The sequence below is a fragment of the Pseudophryne corroboree genome, unplaced genomic scaffold, assembly GCF_028390025.1.
Source record: "Pseudophryne corroboree isolate aPseCor3 unplaced genomic scaffold, aPseCor3.hap2 scaffold_543, whole genome shotgun sequence".
Lineage (NCBI taxonomy): Eukaryota > Metazoa > Chordata > Amphibia > Anura > Myobatrachidae > Pseudophryne > Pseudophryne corroboree.
In genome coordinates this window covers 254834-281177 of record NW_026970144.1, presented here as the reverse complement: position 1 = coordinate 281177, position 26344 = coordinate 254834, and the positions used below count along the sequence as shown (strand labels likewise).

Genomic DNA, 26344 nt, shown 5'->3' with positions numbered 1-26344 from the left:
AATGTCCATATTTCAGCCTTGTCCATTTTCTTCCAGAAACAATTGGCTGCCCTCCCAGACGTTCTTAAAAGGGGTTCTGAACTTCCAACCGCCCTTTGTGCCTCCTACGGCACCTTGGGATCTCAACGTGGTGTTGCAGTTCCTGCATTCAGATTGGTTTGAGCCTCTACAGGAGGTGGAGGTAAAGTTTCTTATGTGAAAGACTGTCACACTGTTGGCCTTCACGTCAGCAAGACGTGTGTCAGAGTTGGGGGCGTTGTCTCACAAGAGGCCCTACTTAATATTCCATGATGATAGAGCTGAACTCAGAACGCGTCAGAATTTCTTCCTAAGGTTGTGTCAGCTTTTCATATCAACCAACCTATTGTGGTGCCAGTGGCTACTGACACCTCGGCTACTTCAAGGGCCTTGGATGTTGTGAGGGCCTTGAAGGTGTATGTAAAGCGGACAGCCCATCACAAGAAATCAGATGCGCTGTTTGTGCTTTAGACACCCAATCTTATTGGGATCATAAGCAGACAATTGCTCGCTGCATCAGGCTAACTATCCAGCATGCTTATTCCATGGCAGGATTGCCGGTTCCAAGATCTGTACAGGCCCACTCTACTCGTTCAGTGGGTTCTTCCTGGGTGGCTGTCAGGGGTGTTACAACTTTGCCGAGCAGTACCTGGTCAGGTTCGAACACGTTTGCTAAGTTCTACAAGTTTGATACTTTGGCCTCTAAGGACCTTCAGTTTGGTCACTCTGTTCTACAGGAACCTCAGCACTCTCTCATCCGGTTTGGAAGCTTTGGTACATCCCCATGGTACTAAATGGAACCCCAGTTTCCTCTAGGACGTAAGAGAAAATAGGATTTTCTCCAGCAGGGTCCACAGGTTATCCACGGGATAACATTGGGATATGCTGGAGCGACAGTGGATTGGCACCAAATGATCACGAGCTTTCTGGCCTCCCAGGATGCACCCGGCTCGTCCATATAATCCCACCCACTGACTCACTCCAATCAGATTTTTGTTTGGTACGGCAGGAGCCGGACCATGGTCACGGGGCTGCTGTGTTTGACAGCCCTAAGCTTTATTTGATTTATTTTTATAGTCTTACTATGTTTTTTGAGAGATTTCTCTGACGTCCTAGTGGATGCTGGGAACTCCGTAAGGACCATGGGGAATAGCGGGCTCCGAAGGAGACTGGGAACTCTAAGAAAGAATTAGGACTACTGGTGTGCACTGGCTCCTCCCTCTATGCCCCTCCTCCAGACCTCAGATAAAATCTGTGCCTTGCTCGAGCTGGTTGCACACTAGGGGCTCTCCTGAGCTTCTAGTAAAGAAAGTATATTTTAGGTTTTTTATTTTCAGTGAGATCTGCTGGCAACAGACGCACTGCTATGAGGGACTTAGGGGAGAGAAGCAAACCTACCTGCTTGCAGCTAGCTTGGGCTTCTAGGCTACTGGACACCATTAGCTCCAGAGGGATCGAACACAGGCCCAGCCTCGGTCATCCGGTCCCGGAGCCGCGCCGCCGTCCCCCTTGCAGAGCCAGAAGCAAGAAGAACGTCCTAGAAATCGGCGGCTGAAGACTCCGGTCTTCATTAAGGTAGCGCACAGCACTGCAGCTGTGCGCCATTGCTCCTCATGCACACCACACACTCCGGTCACTGATGGGTGCAGGGCGCTGGGGGGGGGCGCCCTGGGCAGCAATTAGAGTACCTTAAATAGCAAAATCACACATAATATAGCATAGTAAGCTATATATGTGTAAAAAATCCCCTGCCATATTATTAATAAAGAGCGGGAGAAGTCAGCCGAAAAAGGGGCTATCTCCCCCAGCTCACTGGCGCCATTTCCTCTCACAGCTCCGCTGGAAGGACGCTCCCCAGGCTCTCCCCTGCAGTTTCCAGGCTCAATAGGGTAAAAAAGAGAGGGGGGCACTAAATTTAGGCGCAAAAACTGTGTATTATAGCTGCTATAGGGTAAAGCACTTTGTGTCAGTGTAACTCCCTGCATTATATAGCGCTGTGGTGTGTGCTGGCATACTCTCTCTCTGTCTCCCCAAAGGACTTTGTGGGGTCCTGTCCTCAGTCAGAGCATTCCCTGTGTGTGTGCGGTGTGTCGGTACGGCTGTGTCGACATGTTTGATAAGGAGGCTTATGTGGAGGCGGAGCAGGTGCCGATAAATGTGATGTCACCCCCTGCGGGGTCGACACCTGAGTGGATGGATATGTGTAAGGAATTACGCAACAGTGTCAACTCCTTACATAAAAGGTTTGATGACATAGCAGATGTGGGACAGCCCGGCTTATCAGCACGTGCCTGCCCAGGCGTCTCAAAAGCCATCAGGGGCTCAAAAACGCCCACTACCTCAGATGGCAGACACAGATGTCGACACGGATACTGACTCCAGTGTCGACGACAAAGAGACTAGTGTACATTCCAATAGGGCCATCCGTTGCATGATTACGGCAATGAAAAATGTGTTGCACATTTCTGACATTAACCCAGGTACCACAAAAAAGGGTATTATGTTTGGGGAGAAAAAGCAACCAGTGGTTTTTCCCCCATCTGATGAGTTGAATGAAGTGTGTGAAGAAGCGTGGTGTTCCCCTGATAAGAAACTGGTAATTTCTAAAAAGTTACTAATGGCGCACCCTTTCCCGCCAGAGGACAGGATACGTTGGGAGACATCCCCTAGGGTGGATAAAGCGCTCACACGTCTGTCAAAAAAGGTGGCACTACCGTCTCAGGATACGGCCGCCCTAAAGGAGCCTGCGGATAGAAAGCAGGAGGCTATCCTGAAGTCTGTATATACACACTCAGGTACTATCCTGAGACCGGCTATTCCTTCAGCATGGATGTGCAGTGCTGCAGCTGCGTGGTCAGATTCCCTGTCTGATAACATTGATACCCTTGTCAGGGACACTATATTGCTAACCATAGAGCATATTAAAGACGTAGTATTATATATGAGAGATGCACAGAGGGATATTTGCCGACTGGCATCTAGAATAAATGCAATGTCCATTTCTGCCAGGAGAGTATTATGGACTCGACAGTGGACAGGTGATGCGGATTCTAAAAGGCACATGGAGGTTTTGCCTTACAAGGGTGAGGAATTGTTTGGGGATGGTCTCTCGGACCTCGTTTCCACAGCGACAGCTGGGAAGTCGACATTTTTACCCTATGTTCCCTCACAGCCAAAGAAAGCACCGTATTATCAGGTACAGTCCTTTCGGCCCCAGAAAGGCAAGCGGGTTAAAGGCGCGTCCTTTCTGCCCAGAGGCGGAGGTAGAGGGAAAAAGCTGCACCATACAGCCAGTTCCCAGGAACAAAAGTCCTCTCCCACTTCCTCTAAGTCCGCCGCATGATGCTGGTGCTCCACAGGCGGAGCCAGGTGCGGTGGGAGCCCGTCTCCGGAACTTCAGCGACCAGTGGGTTCGCTCACGAGTGGATCCCTGGATTCTACAAGTGGTATCTCAGGGGTACAAGCTGGAATTCGAGACGTCTCCCCCTCGCCGTTTCCTCAAATCAGCCTTGCCAACGACTCTCCCAGACAGGGAGGTAGTGCTGGCGGCGATTCACAAGCTGTACTTCCAGCAGGTGATAATCAAGGTACCCCTCCTTCAACAAGGTCGGGGTTACTATTCCACAATGTTTGTGGTACCGAAACCGGACGGTTCGGTGAGACCCATTTTAAATTTGAAATCCTTGAACACTTATATAAGAAGGTTCAAGTTCAAAATGGAATCGCTCAGGGCGGTTATTGCAAGCCTGGACGAAGGGGATTACATGGTTTCACTGGACATCAAGGATGCTTACCTGCATGTCCCCATTTACCCTCCTCACCAGGAGTACCTCAGATTTGTGGTACAGGACTGTCATTACCAATTCCAGACGTTGCCGTTTGGTCTGTCCACGGCACCGAGGGTATTTACCAAGGTAATGGCCGAAATGATGATACTCCTTCGAAAAAAGGGAGTTATAATTATCCCGTACTTGGACGATCTCCTTATAAAGGCGAGGTCCAGGGAGCAGTTGTTGGTCGGAGTAGCACTATCTCGGGAAGTGCTACAACAGCACGGCTGGATTCTGAATATTCCAAAGTCGCAGCTGGTTCCTACGACGCGTCTACTGTTCCTGGGTATGGTTATGGACACAGAACAGAAAAAGGTGTTTCTCCCGGAGGAGAAGGCCAAGGGGTTGTCATCTCTGGTCGGAGACCTCCTAAAACCAAAACAGGTGTCGGTGCATCACTGCACGCGAGTCCTGGGAAGGATGGTAGCTTCTTACGAAGCAATTCCATTCGGCAGGTTCCATGCAAGGATCTTTCAGTGGGATCTGTTGGACAAGTGGTCCGGATCGCATCTTCAGATGCATCGGCTGATAACCCTGTCTCCAAGGCCCAGGGTGTCCCTGCTGTGGTGGCTGCAGAGTGCTCATTTTCTAGAGGGCCGCAGATTCGGCATACAGGACTGGGTCCTGGTCACCACGGATGCAAGCCTTCGATGTTGGAGTGCAGTCACACAGGGAAGAAACTTCCAAGGACTATGGTCGAGTCAGGAGACTTGCCTACACATAAATATTCTATAACTAAGGGCCATTTACAATGCCCTAAGTCAGGCAAGACCCCTGCTTCTACACCAGCCGGTGCTGATTCAGTCAGACAACATCACGGTGGTCGCCCATGTAAACCGACAGGGCGGCACAAGAAGCAGGATGGCGATGGCAGAAGCCACAAGGATTCTCCGATGGGCGGAAAATCACGTGTTAGCACTGTCAGCAGTGTTCATTCCGGGAGTGGACAACTGGGAAGCAGACTTCCTCAGCAGACACAACATCCACCCGGGAGAGTTGGGACTTCATCCAGAAGTCTTCCAGATAATTGTAAACCGTTGGAAAGACCACAGGTGGACATGATGGCATCCCGCCTCAACAAAAAGCTAAAAAGATATTGCGCCAGGTCATGGGACCCTCAGGCGATAGCTGTGGACGCTCTAGTGACACCGTGGGTGTACCAGTCGGTTTATGTGTTCCCTCCTCTTCCTCTCATACCCAAGGTACTGAGGATAATAAGGAGAGGAGTAAGAACTATACTCATTGTTCCGGATTGGCCAAGAAGAGCTTGGTACCCAGAACTTCAAGAAATGATCTCAGAGGACCCATGGCCTCTGCCGCTCAGACAGGACCTGCTGCAGCAGGGGCCCTGTCTGTTCCAAGAATTACCACGGCTGCGTTTGACGGCATGGCGGTTGAACACCGGATCCTAAAGGAAAAGGGCATTTCGGAGGAAGTCATTCCTACGCTGATTAAAGCTAGGAAAGATGTGATCGCAAAACATTATCACCGCATATGGCGGAAATATGTTGCTTAGTGTGAGGCCTGGATGGCCCCAACGGAGGAATTTCAGCTGGGTCGATTTCTGCACTTCCTACAGTCAGGGGTGACTATGGGCCTAAAGTTGGGTTCCATTAAGGTCCAGATTTTGGCTCTGTCAATTTTCTTCCTAAAAGAACTGGCTTCACTGCCTGAAGTTCAGACTTTTGTTAAAGGAGTGCTGCATATTCAGCCTCCTTTTGAGCCTCCAGTGGCACCTTGGGATCTCAACGTGGTGTTGGATTTCCCAAAGTCGCATTGGTTTGAGCCACTTAAAACCGTGGAGATAAAATATCTCACGTGGAAAGTGGTCATGCTGTTGGCCTTGGCGTCGGCCAGGCGTGTATCAGAATTGGCGGCTTTGTCATGTAAAAGCCCTTATCTGATTTTCCATATGGATAGGGCGGAATTGAGGACTCATTCCCAATTTCTTCCTAAGGTGGTATCAGCGTTTCATTTGAACCAACCTATTATGGTCCCTGCGGCTATTCGGGACTTGGAGGATTCCAAGTTGCTGGACGTAGTCAGGGCCCTGAAAATCTATGTTTCCAGGAAGGCTAGAGTCAGGAAAACTGACTCGCTGTTTATCCTGTATGCACCCAACAAGCTGGGTGCTCCTGCTTCAAAGCAGACTATTGCTCGCTGGATCTGTAGCACGATTCAACTTGCACATTCTGCGGCTGGACTGCCGCATCCTAAATCTGTAAAAGCCCATTCCACGAGGAAAGTGGGCTCTTCTTGGGCGGCTGCCCGAGGGGTCTCGGCTTTACAACTTTGCCGAGCTGCTGCTTGGTCGAGTTCAAACACATTTGCAAAATTCTACAAGTTTGATACCCTGGCTGAGGAGGACCTTGAGTTTGCTCATTCAGTGCTGCAGAGTCATCCGCACTCTCCCGCCCGTTTGGGAGCTTTGGTATAATCCCCATGGTCCTTACGGAGTTCCCAGCATCCACTAGGACGTCAGAGAAAATAAGAATTTACTCACCGGTAATTCTATTTCTCGTAGTCCGTAGTGGATGCTGGGCGCCCATCCCAAGTGCGGATTGTCTGCAATACTTGTATATAGTTATTGCCTAACTAAAGGGTTATTGTTATGAGCCATCTGTTCGTGAGGTTCAATTGTTATTCATACTGTTAACTGGGTATAGTATCACGAGTTATACGGTGTGATTGGTGTGGCTGGTATGAGTCTTACCCGGGATTCCAAATCCTTTCCTTATTGTGTCAGCTCTTCCGAGCACAGTTTCCCTAACTGAGGTCTGGAGGAGGGGCATAGAGGTAGGAGCCAGTGCACACCGGTAGTCCTAATTCTTTCTTAGAGTGCCCAGTCTCCTTCGGAGCCCGCTATTCCCCATGGTCCTTACGGAGTTCCCAGCATCCACTACGGACTACGAGAAATAGAATTACCGGTGAGTAAATTCTTATTTTTTTTACCTAACAGTGTCTTACACACTTATTGAAAAGAGTTGCTCCAACAACTCTCCGCCGGGTCGCAACAACACTTACCCACGGTACAAGTGCTGTCTCGACGGGCGTCTGTGTCGGATGTTACTAGCAGGTCCAGCAGACGTTACTAGGCTGTGGCCGGAGCACGGGGAGAAGGTAAGGCATCGGATACGCTTAGAAGGGCCGCACTGTTTGAGAGGAGACTACCAAACAGCTGGCGCACCACCACCACGGGTGCTCTAGTGAAAGCCTTTAGGGATCATAAGGCGCCAGGATTAGTTTGAGGCTGCGATCCCTAGGGTTGATGTCAGCAGTGGGGAGTAAGACGCTCTCCTGGTCACTCCTCCCCCAAGTTCATGACCAGTTTCCTTGTGTCACCCGCCAATTGCTTCACTTCCGTTTCAGACGCTACCACGAGGGGACTCAGTCGTAACATAGGCCGCTGCGTCTGTATACACTGAGGTTTACCGCTAAGAGACTGGGTCGCAGACATGAGCGTCTGCATGCACTAACGTTCACTGAGCATCTGTGTCCACTTAAAATACCGGAGCGGCAGTGTACACTAGTAGCGTGTGGATCCACTCAGCGGTTGCTAAACGTATTGATCGATCCTGGAGTGGGGTGAGTCTCCCTGTGTCCCACTCTACGGAGTAAGGGTTATACAGCACTAAATTTCTATCTACTGTTGTTAGTATGACCAGTTAAGTTTAGGGCCTATTGCATATGAGTTTTGTACAATACTGTGGTTTGATTTGCAATTGCGTCTGAATACATTAAGGACAGCATAGGACAGTAAACCGTAAATGTATGCCTACATACTTGAAATGTGTTCGTAGTTGATAATATGCTCATATGACAAATATATGACTAATATATAACGTGACTGACTGCTAGTGTGATTGCTGACTTTATATATGTTTGTCAGTGTTTTCTTCTGAACCTCAATGCTGGTGCTTGGGTTGGGGTCAGATTGATATCACTTATGCATATAAAGTGTTTTCAGTCACAGATTGTGTAGTAAATGTGGAAAAGCTGATTATTTATCATGTCTAAGAGCGGCAAAGGTGACGAGGTTACATTAACAGTAACACCAACACTCAAAACATGTTTATCCTGCAAGGTGGGGTTAATAACTCTTTGGCAAATGAGGAGGGGTTACGTGCAAATTGTTTTGCATTTCAGCAGATTACAAGGCAGATCCCTGTTCAACAACAAGTAGATCCACCTTGGGCCATGTTTGCACAAATCCTATCTAGTATAGCTGACAGGTTGGTCCGTGCAGCTCCAACCGCAGGAATAGGGTACACTATTAACACATACATGCAGCTCCCATCATATGGTATAGCCCCAACAGCTTCTACAAGTCAACAAGCTGATAAACCAAAGGTAAATATATCATCCAATTCGCAAGCTACACAGGATGATACAACAGATGATGACTCCGTATACTCTACTTCACCATATGAAGAACAAATGGAGGGTTTCAGCTCAGAAGATATAGCTGAGTTAATTGGAGCAATAAAGGATATTCTGTCTCTAGAAGATTCAGCTGAGCCAATAATTAAAACTAAAGCACCTGTGTTTAAACGTCCCAAAACAGTGAGGGTTGAGTTTCCAGGGTCAGAGGAACTGACGGAAATCATGGAGGAACCTTGGGCTACGCCCAATAGGAGATATAGAATTCCAAAAAAATGGGATTCTTACTACCCTTTTCCAACTGGGGACTGTTTAAAAAGAGAAGTGCCTCCTAAGGTAGATACGCATGTCATTCGACTAGTGCGAAAATCTATTTTACCTTTGCCATCTACATCATTAAATGATGTCACAGACAGAAGAGTTGATGGTTTTTTTGAAAAACATATTTTCTCTGTCAGGGGCAGTCATAAGGCCGGCTTTGGCCTCAGCTTAGATGGCAAAAGAGGTAGTTGAATGGGCTGAAGAACTGGAAAATGGGCTCTCAGCACCTACTAGGGAGCAGGAGTCCCATATAGCCCATATGAAACAGGCTGCACTATTCCTAGAAGAAGCAGCAATGGATATGGGTACGATTGCTTCCAAAGCTTCAGCCTTAACAGTAGCTGCTCGCAGAGCAATTTGGCCACGTACATGGAAAGCTAATTCAGAATCCAAAAAGTTTCTGGAAGCTTTGCCTTTTGTTGGAAACATTCTTTTTGGTAAGGAACTGACGGACATTCTGGAGTCAGAAGCTGAATCCAAGAAGGTCAGGTTTCATGCCGGTTATAACCCTAAGCCTAAGGGTTTGAGATTTCGGCCATTTCAGTGGCAGGGTAAAACAAAAGGTAAAAATGAATCAAAGCAAACCCAGTACAATAAGTCTGGTAAAGCAAAGAGGCAGTGGGCCACTAGAGGGCCAGCTTCCAAACCAGAACATAAACCATCAGCCTGATAGTGCGGGCCTCCACTTGGGGGACTCCAAGGTAGGGGGCCGTCTTCTTCTGTTTGCACACATATGGCAGCAGTCGACAACAGACGCCAGGGTGCAAGAAGTGGTATCTCAGGGTTATGTTTTCCCTTTCAAGCAGCAGCATCCTCAAAGGTTTTTTTGCACCAGCCCGTCTCATATAGAGGCGAAAGCCAGGGACCTGCAAAAAGCAGTACAGAAATTGCTTCAGTCCGGGGTAATTATTCCAGTACCCCCGGCACAACGGAGGCAGGGGTTTTACTCCAACCTATTTTTGGTCCAGAAGCCAAATGGGTCATTCCGGCCAATTCTCAATTTCAAAATGTTAAACAAATACATTTGGGTCCCAAGGTTCCACATGGAAACGTTGCGTTCCATAGTTTTGGCCATGGAACCAAGGGATTACATGGTATCTCTGGATATACAGGATGGTTACCTGCATGTGCCGATAGCATTGTCCCATCAGTGTTATCTCAGGTTTCCTATCCTCCAGCAACATTTTCAATTCCAGGCATTACCCTTTGGGTTAGCCACAGCCCCCAAAGTGTTTACCAAGATTATGGTGGTTATGGCCGCTTATCTCCGCAAGCAGGGTATAAGAATTTTTCCGTACCTCAACTAGCTTTTAATCCTGGCACAATCCCAGGAATTGCTCTTGAGCCATCTCCAACAGACAATAACTTGTCTACAGAAACACGGATGGCTCATAAATTGGGCAAAGTCGTCTCTGATTCCATCACAACGGATGATTCACTTAGGGGCTGTATTGGATTCAAGTCTGCAGAAAACATTTTTACCTGTGGAAAAGTTATCCAAGGTGCAGTTAATGACTCAGGAATTAATACACAGTCAAACAATATCAGTTCACATGGCAATGCGAGTGATGGGGTTGATGGTGTCAACATTCGGCATGGTGGAATATGCACAATTCCACTCAAGACCTTTGGAATGGAATACATCAGACATAAAAAACACAAATGATGGTACTTCCAGTAAAGGTAAAACGGTCTTTAGCCTGGTGGCTACAGACATCCCATCTAGACAAGGGGAGACCTTTTTGGATATCAGATTGGGAGATCCTGACAACGGATGCCAGTCTTCAGGGCTGGGGAGCAGTGTCCGGAAAATGATGGTTCCAGGGACAATGGCCCACAGAAGAAAGTTGCCTGCCTATAAATATGGTGGAACTTCGGGCCATATACATGGCACTGATTCAGGCAAAGGACATTCTGCAAGGAAAACCAGTCCAGATCCGCTCAAACAATGCAGTTGCGTACCTCCAACCATCAGGGAGGAACTCGCAGCCAAAGAGCAAAGAAGGAGTTCTGCCCACTTTAGTATGTGCCCACTTTAGTGTCTTCCAGCATTGTCCGCAGTGTTTATTCCAGGAGTTCTAAACTGGGAAGCGGACTTTCTCAGTCGACACACCATTCAAGCAACCGAATGGGCTCTACACCCGGAAGTATTTCAGACTCTAGAGGACAAGTGGGGTTTGCCAGAGAGAGATCTCATGGCGTCCCATCTGAACCAGTACCGGCATACGGGTCAAGAACAAGAGACCCCGGAGCGATCATTGCGGACGCACTGTCGGTGAAATGTGACTTGCATCTGGCTTGTGTGTTTCCTCCGATCACCCTGTTACCCAGGGTGGTGAGGAAAATAAGACAAGCAAAGAGTGCCGTGATCCTAATAGCACCGGTTTGGCCCAGAAGGCATTGGTACATAGATCTGCTGAGGATGTCGATGAATGCTCCAATTCTGCTCCCTCAACGTCCAGATCTACTGATGCAGGGTCCTTGTTATCACAGGCATCTGGATCGGCGGTCTTTGACAGCACGGCTGTTGAAACCTTTATCCTGAAGTCAAGAGGTTTTTCACAACAGGTAATTCAAACTATGGCCCTCATTCCGAGTTGTTCGCTCGGAGATTTTCATCGCATCGCAGTGAAATTCCGCTTAGAGCGCATGCGCAAAGTTCGCACTGCGACTGCGCCAAGTAACTTTACTAAGAAGAAAGTAGTTTTACTCACGGTGTTTTCTTCGCTCCGGCGATCGTAATGTGATTGACAGGAAATGGGTGTTACTGGGCGGAAACACAGCGTTTAAGGGGCGTGTGGCTGAAAACGCTACCGTTTCCGGAAAAAACGCAGGCGTGTCTGGAGAAACGGTGGGAGTGCTTGGTCGAACGCTGGGTGTGTTTATGACGTCAGACGGGACCGAAAAGCACTGAACTGATCGCACAGGCAGAGTAAGTCTGGAGTTACTCAAAAACTGCTAACTCGTTTGTGATCGCAATATTGCGCATACTTCGGTCGCACATTTAAGAAGTTTAGATTCACTCCCAGTAGGCGGCGGCTTAGCGTGTGTAACTCTGCTATAATCGCCTTGCGAGCGAACAACTCGGAATGAGGGCCCATGCTCAGAGCAAGGAAACCCTCCTCTGCTCGCATTTATCACCGAATATGGCAAACCTATATTCGTTGGTGCAGTGAAAGAAGTATAGATCCAAAATCTTTCAGAGTATCCAGAATCTTAGATTTCCTTAAGGCAGGAATGGATAAGGGTTTGAAGGTGGCTTCTTTGAGAGTTCAAGTTTCAGCATTGACTGTATGGTTTCAAAAGAAAATTGCCACTTTACAGGATGTGCGTAATTTTTTCCAGGGAATGCTGCGCATTCAACCCTGCAGTACCTTGGGATTTAAGTCTGGTCCTCAAAGCTCCGTTTGAACCACTTAAAAAAGTGGATCTCAAATGGTTGACAGCTAAAGTACTCTTTCTACTGACTACGGCATCAGTTAGATGAGTATCAAATTTAGGAGCGCGGTCATGTAAGTCTCCTTTTCTGATCTTTTTTCCAGATAAAGCCGTTCTCAGAACTAAGTCTGGTTATCTTCCGAAGGTGGTCTCGAAGTTTCACCTTAACAAAGAAATTGTAGTCCCGGCTTTTCAGGTATCAGGACTGTCTGCGGGAGAAGCGTCGCTGGACATAGTCCGTGCATTAAGAATCTACGTAGATCGTACCAGTGCCATCAGAAAGACAGATTCTCTCTTCATTCTCTACGGATTTCACAAGAGAGGATGGCCTGCTAGTAAACAGAGGCTGGCAAGATGGCTTTGAATGACGATTTCAGAAGCATGCTCTCGAGCTGATCTCCCTGTTCCGGCTAAAGTCTCTGCTCACTCTACACGTAAGGTAGGTCCTTCATGGGCAGGACAACATGGTGCTTCAGTAGAACAGATATGTAAGGCAGCCACATGGTCTTCCATTAAAACATTCATTAGACATTATGCTTTGGATACTTTTGCCTCTCATGCTGAATTCGGGAGAAAGGTTCTATCTAATCAGGAGCGTCCCCACCACTAAAAATTGCTTTGGGAAGTCCCAATGTTATCCTGTGGATAACCTGTGGACCTTTTCGGAGAAATATACGTTATGGTAAAAACTTACCGTTGATAATGGTATTTCTCCTATGTCCACAGGTTTCCACAGGGATCCCACCCTGACGCACCTGATTTGAGAATCTTTATACTCACTAACCTCTTCCCTCTTGCATGGAAGGGTGTGCATGTGTGTTCTTCTCGCCTGAATAGGGTTCAAACTATAGATTGTAATCTTGCAAGCAGGGCCTTCCTACCTCTATGTCTGTCTGTTTTTACCCAGTTTTGTTCTATTACTGTTGTTCTAATTGTAAAGCGCAACGGAATATGCTGCGCTATATAAGAAACTGTTAATAAACATTATGCTCCTTCCTAAATGCTTTGGAAACAACTGATTTGACGGAGTCGGTGGGCGGAATTATATGTACGAGCCCGGTGCATCCTGGGAGGCCAGAAAGATCGTGATCGTTTGGTGCCAATCCGCTTTCGCTCCAGCATATCCCAATGTTATCCTGTGGAAACCTGTGGACACAGGAGAAATACCGTTATCAACGGTAAGTTCTTACTATAACGTATATTTAATTACCTACCGGTATATCCTTTTCTCGTAGTCCATAGAGGATACTGGGCGCCTGCCCAGTGCTTTGTGTTTTCCTGCTTTGTTACAGTATTGTTGGTTCAGCTGTTGCTGTTCCTGTTCAAGTTTGCTTAGCATGGCTTTCCTCTTGTTATGTGTGTGCTGGTTCCAATCTCACCACTGTCCTTATATATCCTTCTTTCGAAGTATGTCCGTCTCCTCCGGGCACAGTTTCTAGACTGAGTCTGGGAGGAGCTAGCCCACACTATTAAATTCTTAAAGTGCCCTTGGCTCCTAGTGGACCCGTCTATACCCCATGGTACAAAATGGAACCCCAGTATCCTCTACGGACTACGAGAAAAGGATTTGCCGGTAGGTAATTAAAATCCTATAGCTGGTGTATCACAAAGACCTGTGAAAGCGGGTTGCTGGATGACACATGTAGATTCACACATGGATGGGTCAAATTCAAGAGGTCCTTGCAGGAGATATGTCCCTGGTAATTACAGTGACTCTCATAAAGCACAATCAGTGCACGCGTCTTGTGTGACTCTCTCATGGAGATAGGTGCTATTAGCGCTAGGACTACTGCCATGGTAGTATCAATGCGCAGAGCTTTGTGGCTGCGTCAGTGGATAGCGGACGCAGATTCCAAGAGCAGTGTGGGGTCTCTTCCTTTCTCAGGGAAATTTCAAAGGTTACTGCTGGGAAATTCACGTTTTTCCCCTCTGGGGCCCCACCGGCTAGGCATTCCTACCCAGGGCTGTCTACCCAGTCCTTTCGGACTGCCAGGTTCAGATCAAGAGCCAGATGCACCTCAAACACGGCGAAAGGCACGACAAAAAAAAAACAGGCACCGCAGGTTCCCGGGAACAAAGCACCACTTCAGCTTCCACTAGGGTCTCAGCATGATGGTGCCCCCCCCCCCCTCCCCACCCTGATGGGATCTCGAGGTGGGAGCTCGATTGCATCACTTCAGCCACATCTGTGAAAGCTCCTACTAGGATGCCTGGGTAAAGGATCTCATTGCTCAGGGCTACAAGCTGGAGTTAAACATTGCTCCTCCCGAACGATTTTTCAAATCAAGCTTACCAGTTTTGGAGGATACATGAGTTACGCTGCAACAGGCCATCCTAAAGTTGGTCCCGTCCCAAGTCATTGCTCCAGTGCCGCTACAACAACAGGGAAAGGGTTACTACTCCATCCTGTTTGTGGTACCAAAACCGGACGGTTCGGTAAGGCCCATTTTGAATCGAAAATCCTTGAACCCTTGCTAAAAGGTTTTCAAGATCAAGATGGAATCCTTGCGAGCAGTGATTGCAGGTGTAGAAGAACAGGAGTTCATGGTTTCGTTGGATATAAAGGACGCTTATCTCAATATCCTTATTTGGCCACCTCACCAGGCTTGCCTATGGTTTGCCCTGCTGAACGATCACTACGAGTGCCAGGCGCTACCCTTCGGCCTGTCCACAGCTCTGAGGGTCTTCACAAAGATGATGGCAGATATGATCCAGCTCCGAGTCCAGGGGATCAGTATTGTCCCTTACCTAGACGATCTCTTGATAAAGGCTAGATCCAGGGAGCTTCTATTGCTCAATATAGGCCACACTATTCAGCTTCTGTCACATCATGGGTGGATCCCACCTGGAGCCTACTCAGCGGCTCCTATTCCTGGGAATGTTTCTCAATGCAGTGGGTCAGAAAGTATTCCTCCTAGAGGTCGAGGCAAGGACGGTCCAGGATGTGGTCCGAGCGGTTCTACGACCGAATCGGATCTATATCCATCTTTGCATAAGATTGTTGGGAAAGATGGTAACCGCATACGAGGCGATCCAGTATGGAAGGTTCCACGCCAGAACATTTTAATTGGATCTCCTGAGCTAGTAGTCCGGTACACATCTTCAGATGCACCGGATCATACACTACCGTTAAAAAGTTTGGGGTCACTTACAAATTTCCTTTTTTCTCTAACGTCCTAGTGGATGCTGGGGACTTCGTAAGGACCATGGGGAATAGACGGGCTCCGCAGGAGACTGGGCACTCTAAAGAAAGATTAGCTACTATCTGGTGTGCACCTGCTCCTCCCTCTATGCCCCTCCTCCAGACCTCAGTTAGAATCTGTGCCCGGCCAGAGCTGGGTGCTCCTAGTGGGCTCTCCTGAGCCTGCTAGAAAAAGAAAGTATTTGTTAGGTTTTTTATTTTCAGTGAGCTTCTGCTGGCAACAGACTCACTACTACGTGGGACTGAGGTGAGAGAAGCAAACCTACCTATCTGCAGCTAGGTTGCGCTTCTTAGGCTACTGGACACCATTAGCTCCAGAGGGATCGAACACAAGTACCTAACCTTGATCGTCCGTTCCCGAAGCCGCGCCGCCGTCCCCCTCGCAGAGCCAGAAGTACAGAAGACCGGCAGAAGCAAGAAGACATTGAAATCGGCGGCAGAAGACTCCTGTCTTCACATGAGGTAGCGCACAGCACTGCAGCTGTGCGCCATTGCTCCCACATTACACCCACACACTCCGGTCACTGTAGGGTGCAGGGCGCAGGGGGGGGCGCCCTGGGCAGCAATTGGGTACCTCCTGGCAAAAGCAGCATATATACAGTTGGACACTGTTATATGCATGAGCCCCCGCCATAAATTTTACACAAAATTGCGGGACAGAAGCCCGCCGCTGAGGGGGTGGGGCCTTCTTCCTCAGCACTCTCCAGCGCCATTTTTTCTCCACAGATCCGCTGAGGCTCTCCCCTGCACGATAGAGAGGGTGAAAAAGAGAGGGGGGGGGCACATAAAATTGGCGTAAAAACAATATACACAGCAGCTACAGGGTTAACACTAAGTTACTGTGTGATTCCTGGGACATATAGCGCTGGGGTGTGTGCTGGTATACTCTCTCTCTGTCTCTCCAAAGGGCCTTGTGGGGGAACTGTCTTCAAATAGAGCACCCCCTGTGTGTGTGGTGTGTCGGCACGTGTGTGTCGACATGTCTGAGGTAAAAGGCTCCCCTAAGGAGGAGATGGAGCAAATATGTGTGTGTGAGGGTGTCTCCGTCTACAACACCGACACCGGTTTGGATATGTGTAAGTGCTGAGGTGAATTTATTGCACAAAAGATTAGAGAACAGACAGGGAATCTACCCATGTCTGTCCCTATGTCGCAGAGACCTTCAGAGTCTCACAATGCTCACTATCCAAAATAATAAACACTGGTATCGACACGGAGTTTGACTCCAGTGTCGACTACGATAATGCAAAGTTACAGCCAAGATGGCTGAAAGGTTTTCAATATATGATAATTGTAATAAAAGATGATTTGCATATCACTGATGACTCATTGTCCCTGTCACAAGGGTACACAGCTGTAAGGGGAAGAAAGCTGAGGTAAATTTCCCTCCTCTCATGAGGAAAAAGAGCGGGAATCTCCAGACAAGAGACTGTAAGTTCCCCCAAAGAATTCTCGGGCAATATCCTTTCCCCACTAGGGCCAGGATACGATGGGAATCTTCCTCTAGGGCAGGGGTGTCAAACTCAAATTCATCGGGGGCCGCATCAGCAGTTTGGTCCCCATCAAAGGGCCGGTTGTATCTGTAGGTCAGTATATCCAAAATTTACCGCTCCACCTGCCTTATATGTGCCCAGCCATCTGCCCCCTTTTAAAGTGCCCAGCCATGTGCCCCCTTTTATAGTGCCCAGCCATGTGCCCCCTTTTATAGTGCATAGGTCCCCATTTTACACATTGCGGCAGGCACAGGTCCCCATTTTACACATTGCGGCAGGCACAGGTCCCCATTTTACACATAGCGGCAGGTACAGGTCCCCATTTTACACATTGCGGCAGGCACAGGTCCCCATTTTACACATTGTGGCAGGCACAGGTCCCCATTTTACACATTGCGGCAGGCACAGGTCCCCATTTTACACATTGTGGCAGGCACAGGTCCCCATTTTACACATTGTGGCAGGCACAGGTCCCCATTTTACACATTGGCACAGGTCCCCATTTTACACATTGGCACAGGTCCCCATTTTACACATTGTGGCAGGCACAGGTCCCCATTTTATACATTGTGGCAGGCACAGGTCCCCATTTTACACATTGGCACAGGTCCCCATTTTACACATTATGGCAGGCACAGGTCCCCATTTTACACATTGTGGCAGGCACAGGTCCCCATTTTACACATTGGCACAGGTCCCCATTTTACACATTGTGGCAGGCACAGGTCCCCATTTTACACATTGGCACAGGTCCCCATTTTACACATTGTGGCAGGCACAGGTCCCCATTTTACACATTGGCACAGGTCCCCATTTTACACATTATGGCAGGCACAGGTCCCCATTTTACACATTGTGGCAGGCACAGGTCCCCATTTTACACATTGGCACAGGTCCCCATTTTACACATTGTGGCAGGCACAGGTCCCCATTTTACACATTGGCACAGGTCCCCATTTTACACATTGTGGCAGGCACAGGTCCCCATTTTACACATTGGCATAGGTCCCCATTTTACACATTGTGGCAGGCACAGGTCCCCATTTTACACATTGGCACAGGTCCCCATTTTACACATTGCGGCAGGCATAGGGCAGGCACAGGTCCCCATTTTACACATAGCGGCAGGTGGTGGAAGGAGGGAGAGAGAGAGAAAGAGAGGAAGGGAGAGGGGCTGACTTACATTTGAAGCGGTTCTCGCCGCTCTTCAGCCGCCTCTCCCTCCTCGTCTGCGCGGCTCCCTTCTCCCTCCTCCGACGGTGTTTCGTTGAATGACGCGTTTGCGCCGTGACGTCACGACGCAATCGCGTCATTCCGCGAAACCCCGCCCCCCCGAGCTGGGCACTCGGGAGAAGGGGGTTTCATGGCGGCGGCACCGCGGGCCATCAGACGAGGTCTGGCGGGCCGGATTCGGCCCGCGGGCCTTGTCTTTGACACCCCTGCTCTAGGGTGTCACAAAAGGCAGCCCTGATGTTACAGCTATTCTCAGGGATCCTGCAGATAGCGTGCACATTCTGGTACACTACTCAGACCGGCGATTGTGTCGGCATGGGTTTATAGCGCTGTGGCAGCGTAGACGGGTTCCTTATCAGCAGAGATAGAGACCCTAGTATGTATGTATATATATAGAGATATATATATATATATATATATATATATATATATATTAAAGATGCTGTCTTAAGAGAGATGTGTATATATAAAACATGCCCATAGAGACATGAGTATACTGGGTCCTAGAGCCACAGCTATGTCGATCTCTGCTTGACGTGTCCTGTACAATATGCAATAGACAGATAATGCCGACTTAAGAGGCATATGGAAGGCTGAGGATTGTGTGGAGAAGGGTTCTCGGGCCTGGTCTCCACAGCTATAGCTGGTAATTCTGATATGTTGCCTTATATCCCTGCACAGCCTAGAAAAGCACGACATTATCAAATGCAGCTTTTCTAATAAAGAAACAAGAAAGTCCGAGATGCGTCCTTTCTTGCCAGAGGCGGGGCAGAGAAAACAGAAGTCCTCCCCGGCCTCTACAAAAATCCACTGCATGTCGCTGGGGCTCCACAGGCGGTGCTAGGCCCGGTGGGGGCACGCCTTCGTAAGTTCAGCCACAAGTGGGTTCGCTCCCTGTTTGATCCCTGGGCAATAGATATTGTGTCTCAGGGATACAAGCTGGACTTTGAGAAGATGCCCCCTTACCGACGACCCTGCCGGCTTCCCCCCACGAGGGGAAAACAGTGTTAACTGCAATTCACAAATTGTATCTTCAACAGGTTGTGGTCAAGGTTCACCTCCTTCAACAAGGAGGGGATTGTTTTTCGACCAGGTTGTAGTCCCAAAACCAGGTGGTTCGGTCGGACCCATATTCAATTTAAAATCCCTGAACATATACCTGAAAGGTTTCAAGTTCAAGATGGAATCGCTAAGAGCGGTTATTGCAAGCCTGAAAGGGGGAGATTTAATGGTGACTCGGGACATAAAGGATGCACACCTTCTTGTCCCCATTTATCCACCTCATCAGGGCGTACCTCAGAATTGCGGTACGGGATGGTCATTACCGATTTCAGACGTTGCCGTTTTTTGTCTCTCCACGGCCTTGAGACTATTCACCAAGGTAATGGCGGAAATGATGTTGCTCCTGCGGAAGCAAGGTGTCACTATTATCACGTACTTGGACGATCTCATAAAAGCGAGATCAAGAGAGCAGTTGCTGAACACTTTCTCTGGAAGTGAAACGGCAACACGGCTGGATTCTATATATTCCAAAGTCGCAGTGGGTTCTTACAGCTCATCTGCTTCTCCTAGGCATGATCTTAGATACAGACCAGAAAAGGGTTATCTTCCGATAGAGAGAGCTCAGGAGCTCGTGACACTGGTCAGGAATCTATTAAAATCAAAACAGGTGTCAGTGCATCACTGCACTCAAGTCCTGGGAAGGATGGTGGCATAATTCGAGGCCATTCCCTTCGGCAGGTTCCATACGAGGACCTTACATTGGGACTTACTGGACAAGTGGTCCGGATCACATCATCGGATGCATCGGTTAATCACCCTATCCCCCAGGGCCAGGGTGTCACTCCTGTGGTGGCTGCAGAGTGCTCGCCTTCTGGAGGGCTGCAGATTCAGCATTCAAGACTAGGTCCTGGTGACCACGGAAGCAAGCCTCCGAGGGTGGGGAGCAGTCACACAGGGAAGAAATTTCCAAGGGCTGTGGTCAAGTCAAGAGACTTGCCTTCACATCAACATCCTGGAACTAAGGGCCATATACAACGCCCTGCGTCAAGCGGAGAACTTGCTTCGCGACCAACCGGTTCTGATTCAGTCGGACAACATCACCGCAGTAGCGCATGTAAACCGATAAGGCAGCACAAGGAGCAGAGTGGCGATGGTGGAAGCCTCCAGAATTCTTCGCTGGGCGGAGAATCACGTAAGCGCACTGTCGGCGGTGTTCATCCCGGGAGTGGACAACTGGGAAGCAGACTTCCTCAGCAGACACGACCTCCACCCAAGAGAGTAGGGACTTCATCAGGAGGTCTTTGCACAGATTGCAAGTCAGTGGGGACTGCCCCAGATAGACATGATGGCGTCCCGCCTCAACAAAAAGCTACAGAGGTATTGCGCCAGATCAAAAGACCCTCAGGCGGTAGCTGTAGATGCCCTGGTTACACCGTGGGTGTTCCAGTCGGTCTATATGTTTCCTCCTCTTCCTCTCATACCCAAGGTGTTGAGAATAATAAGAAAAAGAGGAGTGAGAACAATTCTTATTGTTCCAGATTGGCTACGAAGGACCTGGTATCCGGATCTGCTGGAAATGCTCACAGAGGACCCGTGGCCTCTTCCTCTAAGACAGGATCTGTTGCAACAGGGGCCCTGTCTGTTCCAAGACTTACAGCGGCTGCGTTTGACGGCATGGCAGTTGAATGCCGGATCCTAGCTGAAAAGGGCATTCCGGATGAGGTCCTTCCTACGCTGATAAAGGCTAGGAAGGACGTGACATCTAAACATCACCGAATATGGCGAAAATATGTATCTGAGGCCAGGAATGCTCCTACGGAGGAATTCCAGCTGGGCCATTTCCTTCACTTCCTACAGTCCGGAGTGAATTTGGGCCTAAAATTGGTCTCCATTAAAGTCCAGATTTCGGCCCTATCCATTTTCTTTCAAAAGGAATTGGCTTCTCTACCGGAAATCCAGACGTTTGTAAAGGGAGTGCTGCATATTCAGCCTCCTTTTGTGCCTCCAGTGTCACCTTGGGATCTTAACGTGGTGTTAGGCTTCTTGAAATCCCACTGGTTTGACCCACTTAAATTGGTGGAGTTGAAATATCTCGCGTGGAAGGTGGTCATGCTATTAGCCTTGGCTTCGGCCAGGCGCGTGTCAGAGTTGGCGGCTTTGTCACATAAAAGCCCCTATCTGGTTTTCCATATGGATAGAGCAGAATTGCAGACCCGTCCACAATTTCTGCCAAAAGTGGTTTCATCTTTTCATATGAATCAACCTATTGTCGTGCCTGTGGCTACTAGTGACTTGGAGGATTCCGAGTTGCTTGTTGTGGTCAGGGCTTTGAAGCTTTATGTAGCCAGAATGGCTAGGGTCAGGAAAACAGAGTCGTTGTTTATCCTGTATGCATCCAACAAGCTGGGTGCTCCTGCATCAAAGCAAACTATTGCTCGCTGGATCTGTAACACGATTCAGCAGGCTCATTTGGCGGCTGGATTACCGCTGCCAAAATCAGTTAAGGCCCATTCCACTAGGAAGGTGGGCTCTTCTTGGGCGGCTGCCCGAGGGGTCTCTGCATTACAACTTTGCCAAGCGGCTACTTGGTCAGGTTCAAATACTTTTGCAAAGTTCTACAAGTTTGATACCCTGGCTGAGCAGGACCTTTTGTTTGCTCAATTGGTGCTGCAGAGTCATCTGCACTCTCCCGCCCGTTTGGGAGCTTTGGTATAATCCCCATGGTCCTTACGGAGTCCCCAGCATCCACTAGGACGTTAGAGAAAATAAGATTTTACCTACCGGTAAATCTATTTCTCGTAGTCTGTAGTGGATGCTGGGCGCCCGTCCCAAGTGCGGACTTTTCTGCAAGACTTGTATATAGTTATTGTTTCAATAAGGGTTGAGTTATGGTTGCATCTGGGTTTGACCTGATGCTCTGTTTTTTGTCATACTGTTAACTGGTTGTTATCACGTGTTATACGGTGTGATTGGTGTGGCTGGTATGAATCTTGCCCTGAATTATCAAAATCCTTTCCTTGTACTGTCAGCTCTTCTGGGCACAGTTTCTCTAACTGAGGTCTGGAGGAGGGGCATAGAGGGAGGAGCCAGTGCACACCAGAACCTAAATTCTTTCTTAAAGTGCCCATGTCTCCTGTGGAGCCGTCTATCCCCATGGTCCTTACGGAATCCCCAGCATCCACTACGGACTACGAGAAATAGATTTACCGGTAAGTAAAATCTTATTTTATACTTCATGGTTAGTTGCCAGTACAAGAGAGAGATATATCTAAGTCTTATTATAATATTACATTTGTTATTGTGAGTGTTCTCAGAAGGGTGGACACAATGATAGTCTGAGACATAATATTATAAAGCCTTCATTAAAAGTTATGTTTTATTATACACACACATTTACATTTAAATGTGTCCCAGAGAGTCGTCTTCTCCTATTGTTTACAAGATTAATATTGTTACAGAAATTGACACATTTCCATAATGTATTTTATTTCCAGCAGAGGGACACACAAGCAGGAATATCTCAGAAGGACATCTAATGTTATCCCTGGATTCTGAAATAACCGATAATGACAGTAGACAGGATTATCCAGGAGCTAACCCCATTACCCCAATTATTCATCCAGGTCTATCAGCTGATCCCCCTGATCCTGGGAAATGTTCTCCTGATCACGCTTATATTGGTACATCTGTTACAGCTCTAACAGTAGATACAGTGTTTCCATGTTCTATAGATGCCAAATGTTTTACACAGAACACAAAGCTTCATCAGCCAGCTAAGGCAGGTGAGAGGCCATTTCCATGTTCTGAGTGTGGGAAATATTTTACATGCAAATCAGCTCTTGTTACACATCAGAGAAGACACACAGGTGAGAAGCCATTTCCATGTTCTGAGTGTGAGAAATGTTTTGCATGGAAATCAAATCTGGTTACACACCAGCAAATTCACACAGGTGAGAAGCCATTTCCATGTTCTGAGTGTGAGAAATGTTTTACACGGAAATCACATCTTGTTAGACATCAGCAAAGTCACACAGGTGAGAAGCCATTTCCATGTTCTGAGTGTGGGAAATGTTTTGCACAGAAATCAGAACTTGTTATACATCAGAAAAGTCACACAGGTGAGAAGCCATTTCCATGTACTGAGTGTGGGAAATGTTTTGCACATAAATCAGACCTTGTTAAACATCACAGAAGTCACACAGGTGCAAAGCCATTTCCATGTTTTGAGTGTGGGAAATGTTTTGCAATCAAATCAGATCTTGTTAATCATCAGAGAAGTCACACAGGTGAGAAGCCGTTTTCTTGCTCTGAGTGTGGGAAATGTTTTTCCTGGAAATCACTACTTGTTATACATCTGCGAAGTCACACAGGTGAGAATCCATTTCCATGTTCTGAGTGTGGGAAATGTTTTCAACACAAATCACATCTTGTTACACATCAAAGAATTCACACAGGTGAGAAGCCATTTCAATGTTCTGAGTGTGGGAAATGTTTTATCCAGAAATCACAACTTGTTATACATCAGGGAAGTCACACAGGAGAAAGGCCATTTCCATGTTCTGAGTGTAGGAAATGTTTTACAAACAAATCGCATCTTGTTAGACATCAGAGAAGTCACACAGGTGAGAGGCCATTTTCATGTTCTGAGTGTGGGAAATGTTTTGCACGGAAATCAGTACTTGTTGAACATCACAGAAGTCACACAGATGAGAAGCCATTTCCATGTTCTGAGTGTGGGAAATGTTTTGCACACAAATCAGATCTTGTTATACATCAGAGAAGTCACACAGGTGAGAAGCCATATTCCTGTTCTGAGTGTGGGAAATATTTTGCACAGAAATCATATCTTATTACACATCAGAGAAGTCACACAGGTGAGAAGCCATATTCCTGTTCTGAGTGTGGGAAATATTTTGCACAGAAATCATATCTTATTACACATCAGAGAAGTCACACAGGTGAGAAGCCATTTTCTTGCTCTGAGTGTGGGAAATGTTTTATACGGAAATCACAACTTGTTACACATCAGCGAAATCACACAGGTGAGTGGCCATTTCCATCCTCTGTGAAATAAATCAGCACAATAGACATCACTTGGAAACTATTGTACTCTTCTGGAGTATACTTAACATTGCCATGCATTGTTCTTCAAGGTTCTTATCTCCTATGCTTTTTGCAATATACATGCTACAACTGGGTGATATAATCAGATGTCATGCCCTTATCTACCACTGCTATGCAGATGACTTGTCTTTTGCTCCGGATACTGAGAACCCAGTACCAATCCTAAATGGTTGTCTAGCTGAGCTCCATGTGTGGGTGATGCCAGTTGGCTGTGACTCAGTCCTGGTGAAACAGGTCCTTATGGTAGAAGCTCACCAACAAAAGGCAGGGCTACAGCTCAGCTTTGCAAACCAACCAGACTTATGCTTGTGGGTTCAGAGTTACAAAATGCTGATCATGTGGAATCTTGGTGTCCTGGATGGTGGAGTGACACTTAGATATCAGGTATCATCCACAATCAGATCCTCATCTGAGGAACATAGCCAGACTCCAGCACTTTATTCCCTCAGAAGATCTACCTACAGTCATACATGCACTTGTATCATCATGCATAGACTACTGCAATGTCCTCTACCTGGGTCTCCCAGCAAAAGAATTGCACCACTTGTGGCTTGTACAGAATGCAGCAGCCAGTCATATCTAACCGGCCCGTTCCTGCCACATAACACCCATTCTCTTCTCCCTTCACCGGCTGCCTGTAAGATGATGACTTACATAATCTTACTGACTCTCCCATCCCTACATGACCAGGGTCCATGGAACCAGAAGCAGCTTCTGCCTCCTTACTGCCTGGTTTCTTCCGTCTGCAGATGAAGGACTGTTACCACCAGTACCAAGAATCCCCAAGAAGTTCTGAAATATCAGGGGGGGGGGGGAGACAGGGTGGTGGCACTATTGCTGTAGCGGGGGCTGCCGGAAGTACTGTCTGTGGGTAATATTGTCACCAAGCAGTGCTGAGGTGGAAGAGGGGGGGCACAGGGTGGTGAACAGTAGGGGAGACAAGGTAGTTGACAGTAGTGGGGGAAAGACAGGTTGGGGGAGATAGGGCAGGTGGCAGTAGTGGGAAGAGACCGGGCGGGTGGAAGTAGTGAGACAGGGTGGGTGGCAGTAGTGGGGGAGACAGGGAGGGTGGCAGTAGTGGGGGGAGACAGGGAGGGTGGCAGTAGTGGGGGGAGACAGAGTGGGTGGCAGTAGGGGGAGGAGACAGGGCGGTGGCATTAGTGGGGGGAGACAGGGCGGGTGGCAGTAGTGGGGGAGACATGGCGAGTGGCAGTAGTGGGGGTAGACAGGGCAGATGGTCACAGTGCAGTACCAGGGGCTGCTGGAGGCAGTAAAGAGGTGTATGTGTCCCGCACAGAATCAGTTGATAATTAGGCCTAATGATGATTATGCTTCCTTATTTCTAATTAATCCCTTGTATGTGTTACTGTTATTTGCTGTGTCAGCCTTTATGTGTGTTCTGTGTAATAATACTGAAAGTAGTGCTGCTACCGATCTCATATCATTTGTAGTAACTTGCAAAAAATGAGGAAAAGATAATGTGCACTCTGGAAGTTTATCGGGGGTTAAAGATGAATGCAGATGTGACATCACGCAGCCCCTGGAAAATGGTCCCGGCCCTCCCCATATAGCTAGACAAAAAAATGTGTATTAAAGATATGAAATAAAGTTGTTTAAAAACAAAAGATTTCCGTGAAGTCTTTTTATTTCTCTTACGTCCGAGAGGATGCTGGGGTTCCATTTAGTACCATGGGGTATAGATGGGTCTCTTAGGGGCCATGGGCACTAAGAGTTTAATAGTGTGGGCTGGCTTCTCCCTCTATGCCCCTACCAGACTCAGTTTAGAAAATGTGCCCAGTGAAGCCGGTCACAGCTAGGGGAGCTCCTAGGACTTTCTCATACGTCCTAGAGGATACTGGGGTCCACTTCAGTACCATGGGGTATAGATGGTTCCGTAGGAGCCATGGGCACTTTAAGACTTTTCAAGGGTGTGAACTGGCTCCTCCCTCTATGCCCCTCCTCCAGACCTCAGTTTAGAAAATGTGCCCAGGCAGACTGGATGCACTCCAGGGGAGCTCTACTGAGTTTCTCTGAAAGACATGTTAGGTTTTTTATTTTCAGGGAGGACTGCTGGCAACAGTCTCCCTGCTTCGTGACACTTAGGGGGCAGAAGTAGGAACCAACTTCCTGTATAGTTTCATGGCTCTGCTCCTGGCTGACAGGACACCACTAGCTCCTGAAGGGTAATGAAAGCTAGCTGCGGTTCTCTGCTCACTCCCCCAGCTCGCCGCCACCCCCTTACAGAGCCAGAAGACAGGTGAGTGTAAGAAGAAAAGGATCTTCAGTCATCATGATGGCTAAAA

At 48.0% G+C, this 26344-nt stretch overlaps 1 protein-coding gene across 1 annotated transcript in view; it reads left to right on the top strand.

Annotated features, from left to right (window-relative positions):
• LOC135032398 (zinc finger protein OZF-like) overlaps positions 1–24867 on the top strand; it is a 51130-nt gene extending 26263 nt beyond the window's left edge. Inside the window, exon 3 of the mRNA XM_063954089.1 lies at positions 22412–24867. Coding sequence (XP_063810159.1) covers positions 22453–23991 — 1539 coding nt within the window. The 5' untranslated portion in view covers positions 22412–22452 and the 3' untranslated portion in view covers positions 23992–24867. The remainder of the gene's footprint in view (positions 1–22411) is intronic.
• The last annotated feature ends 1477 nt before the right edge of the window (positions 24868–26344 follow it).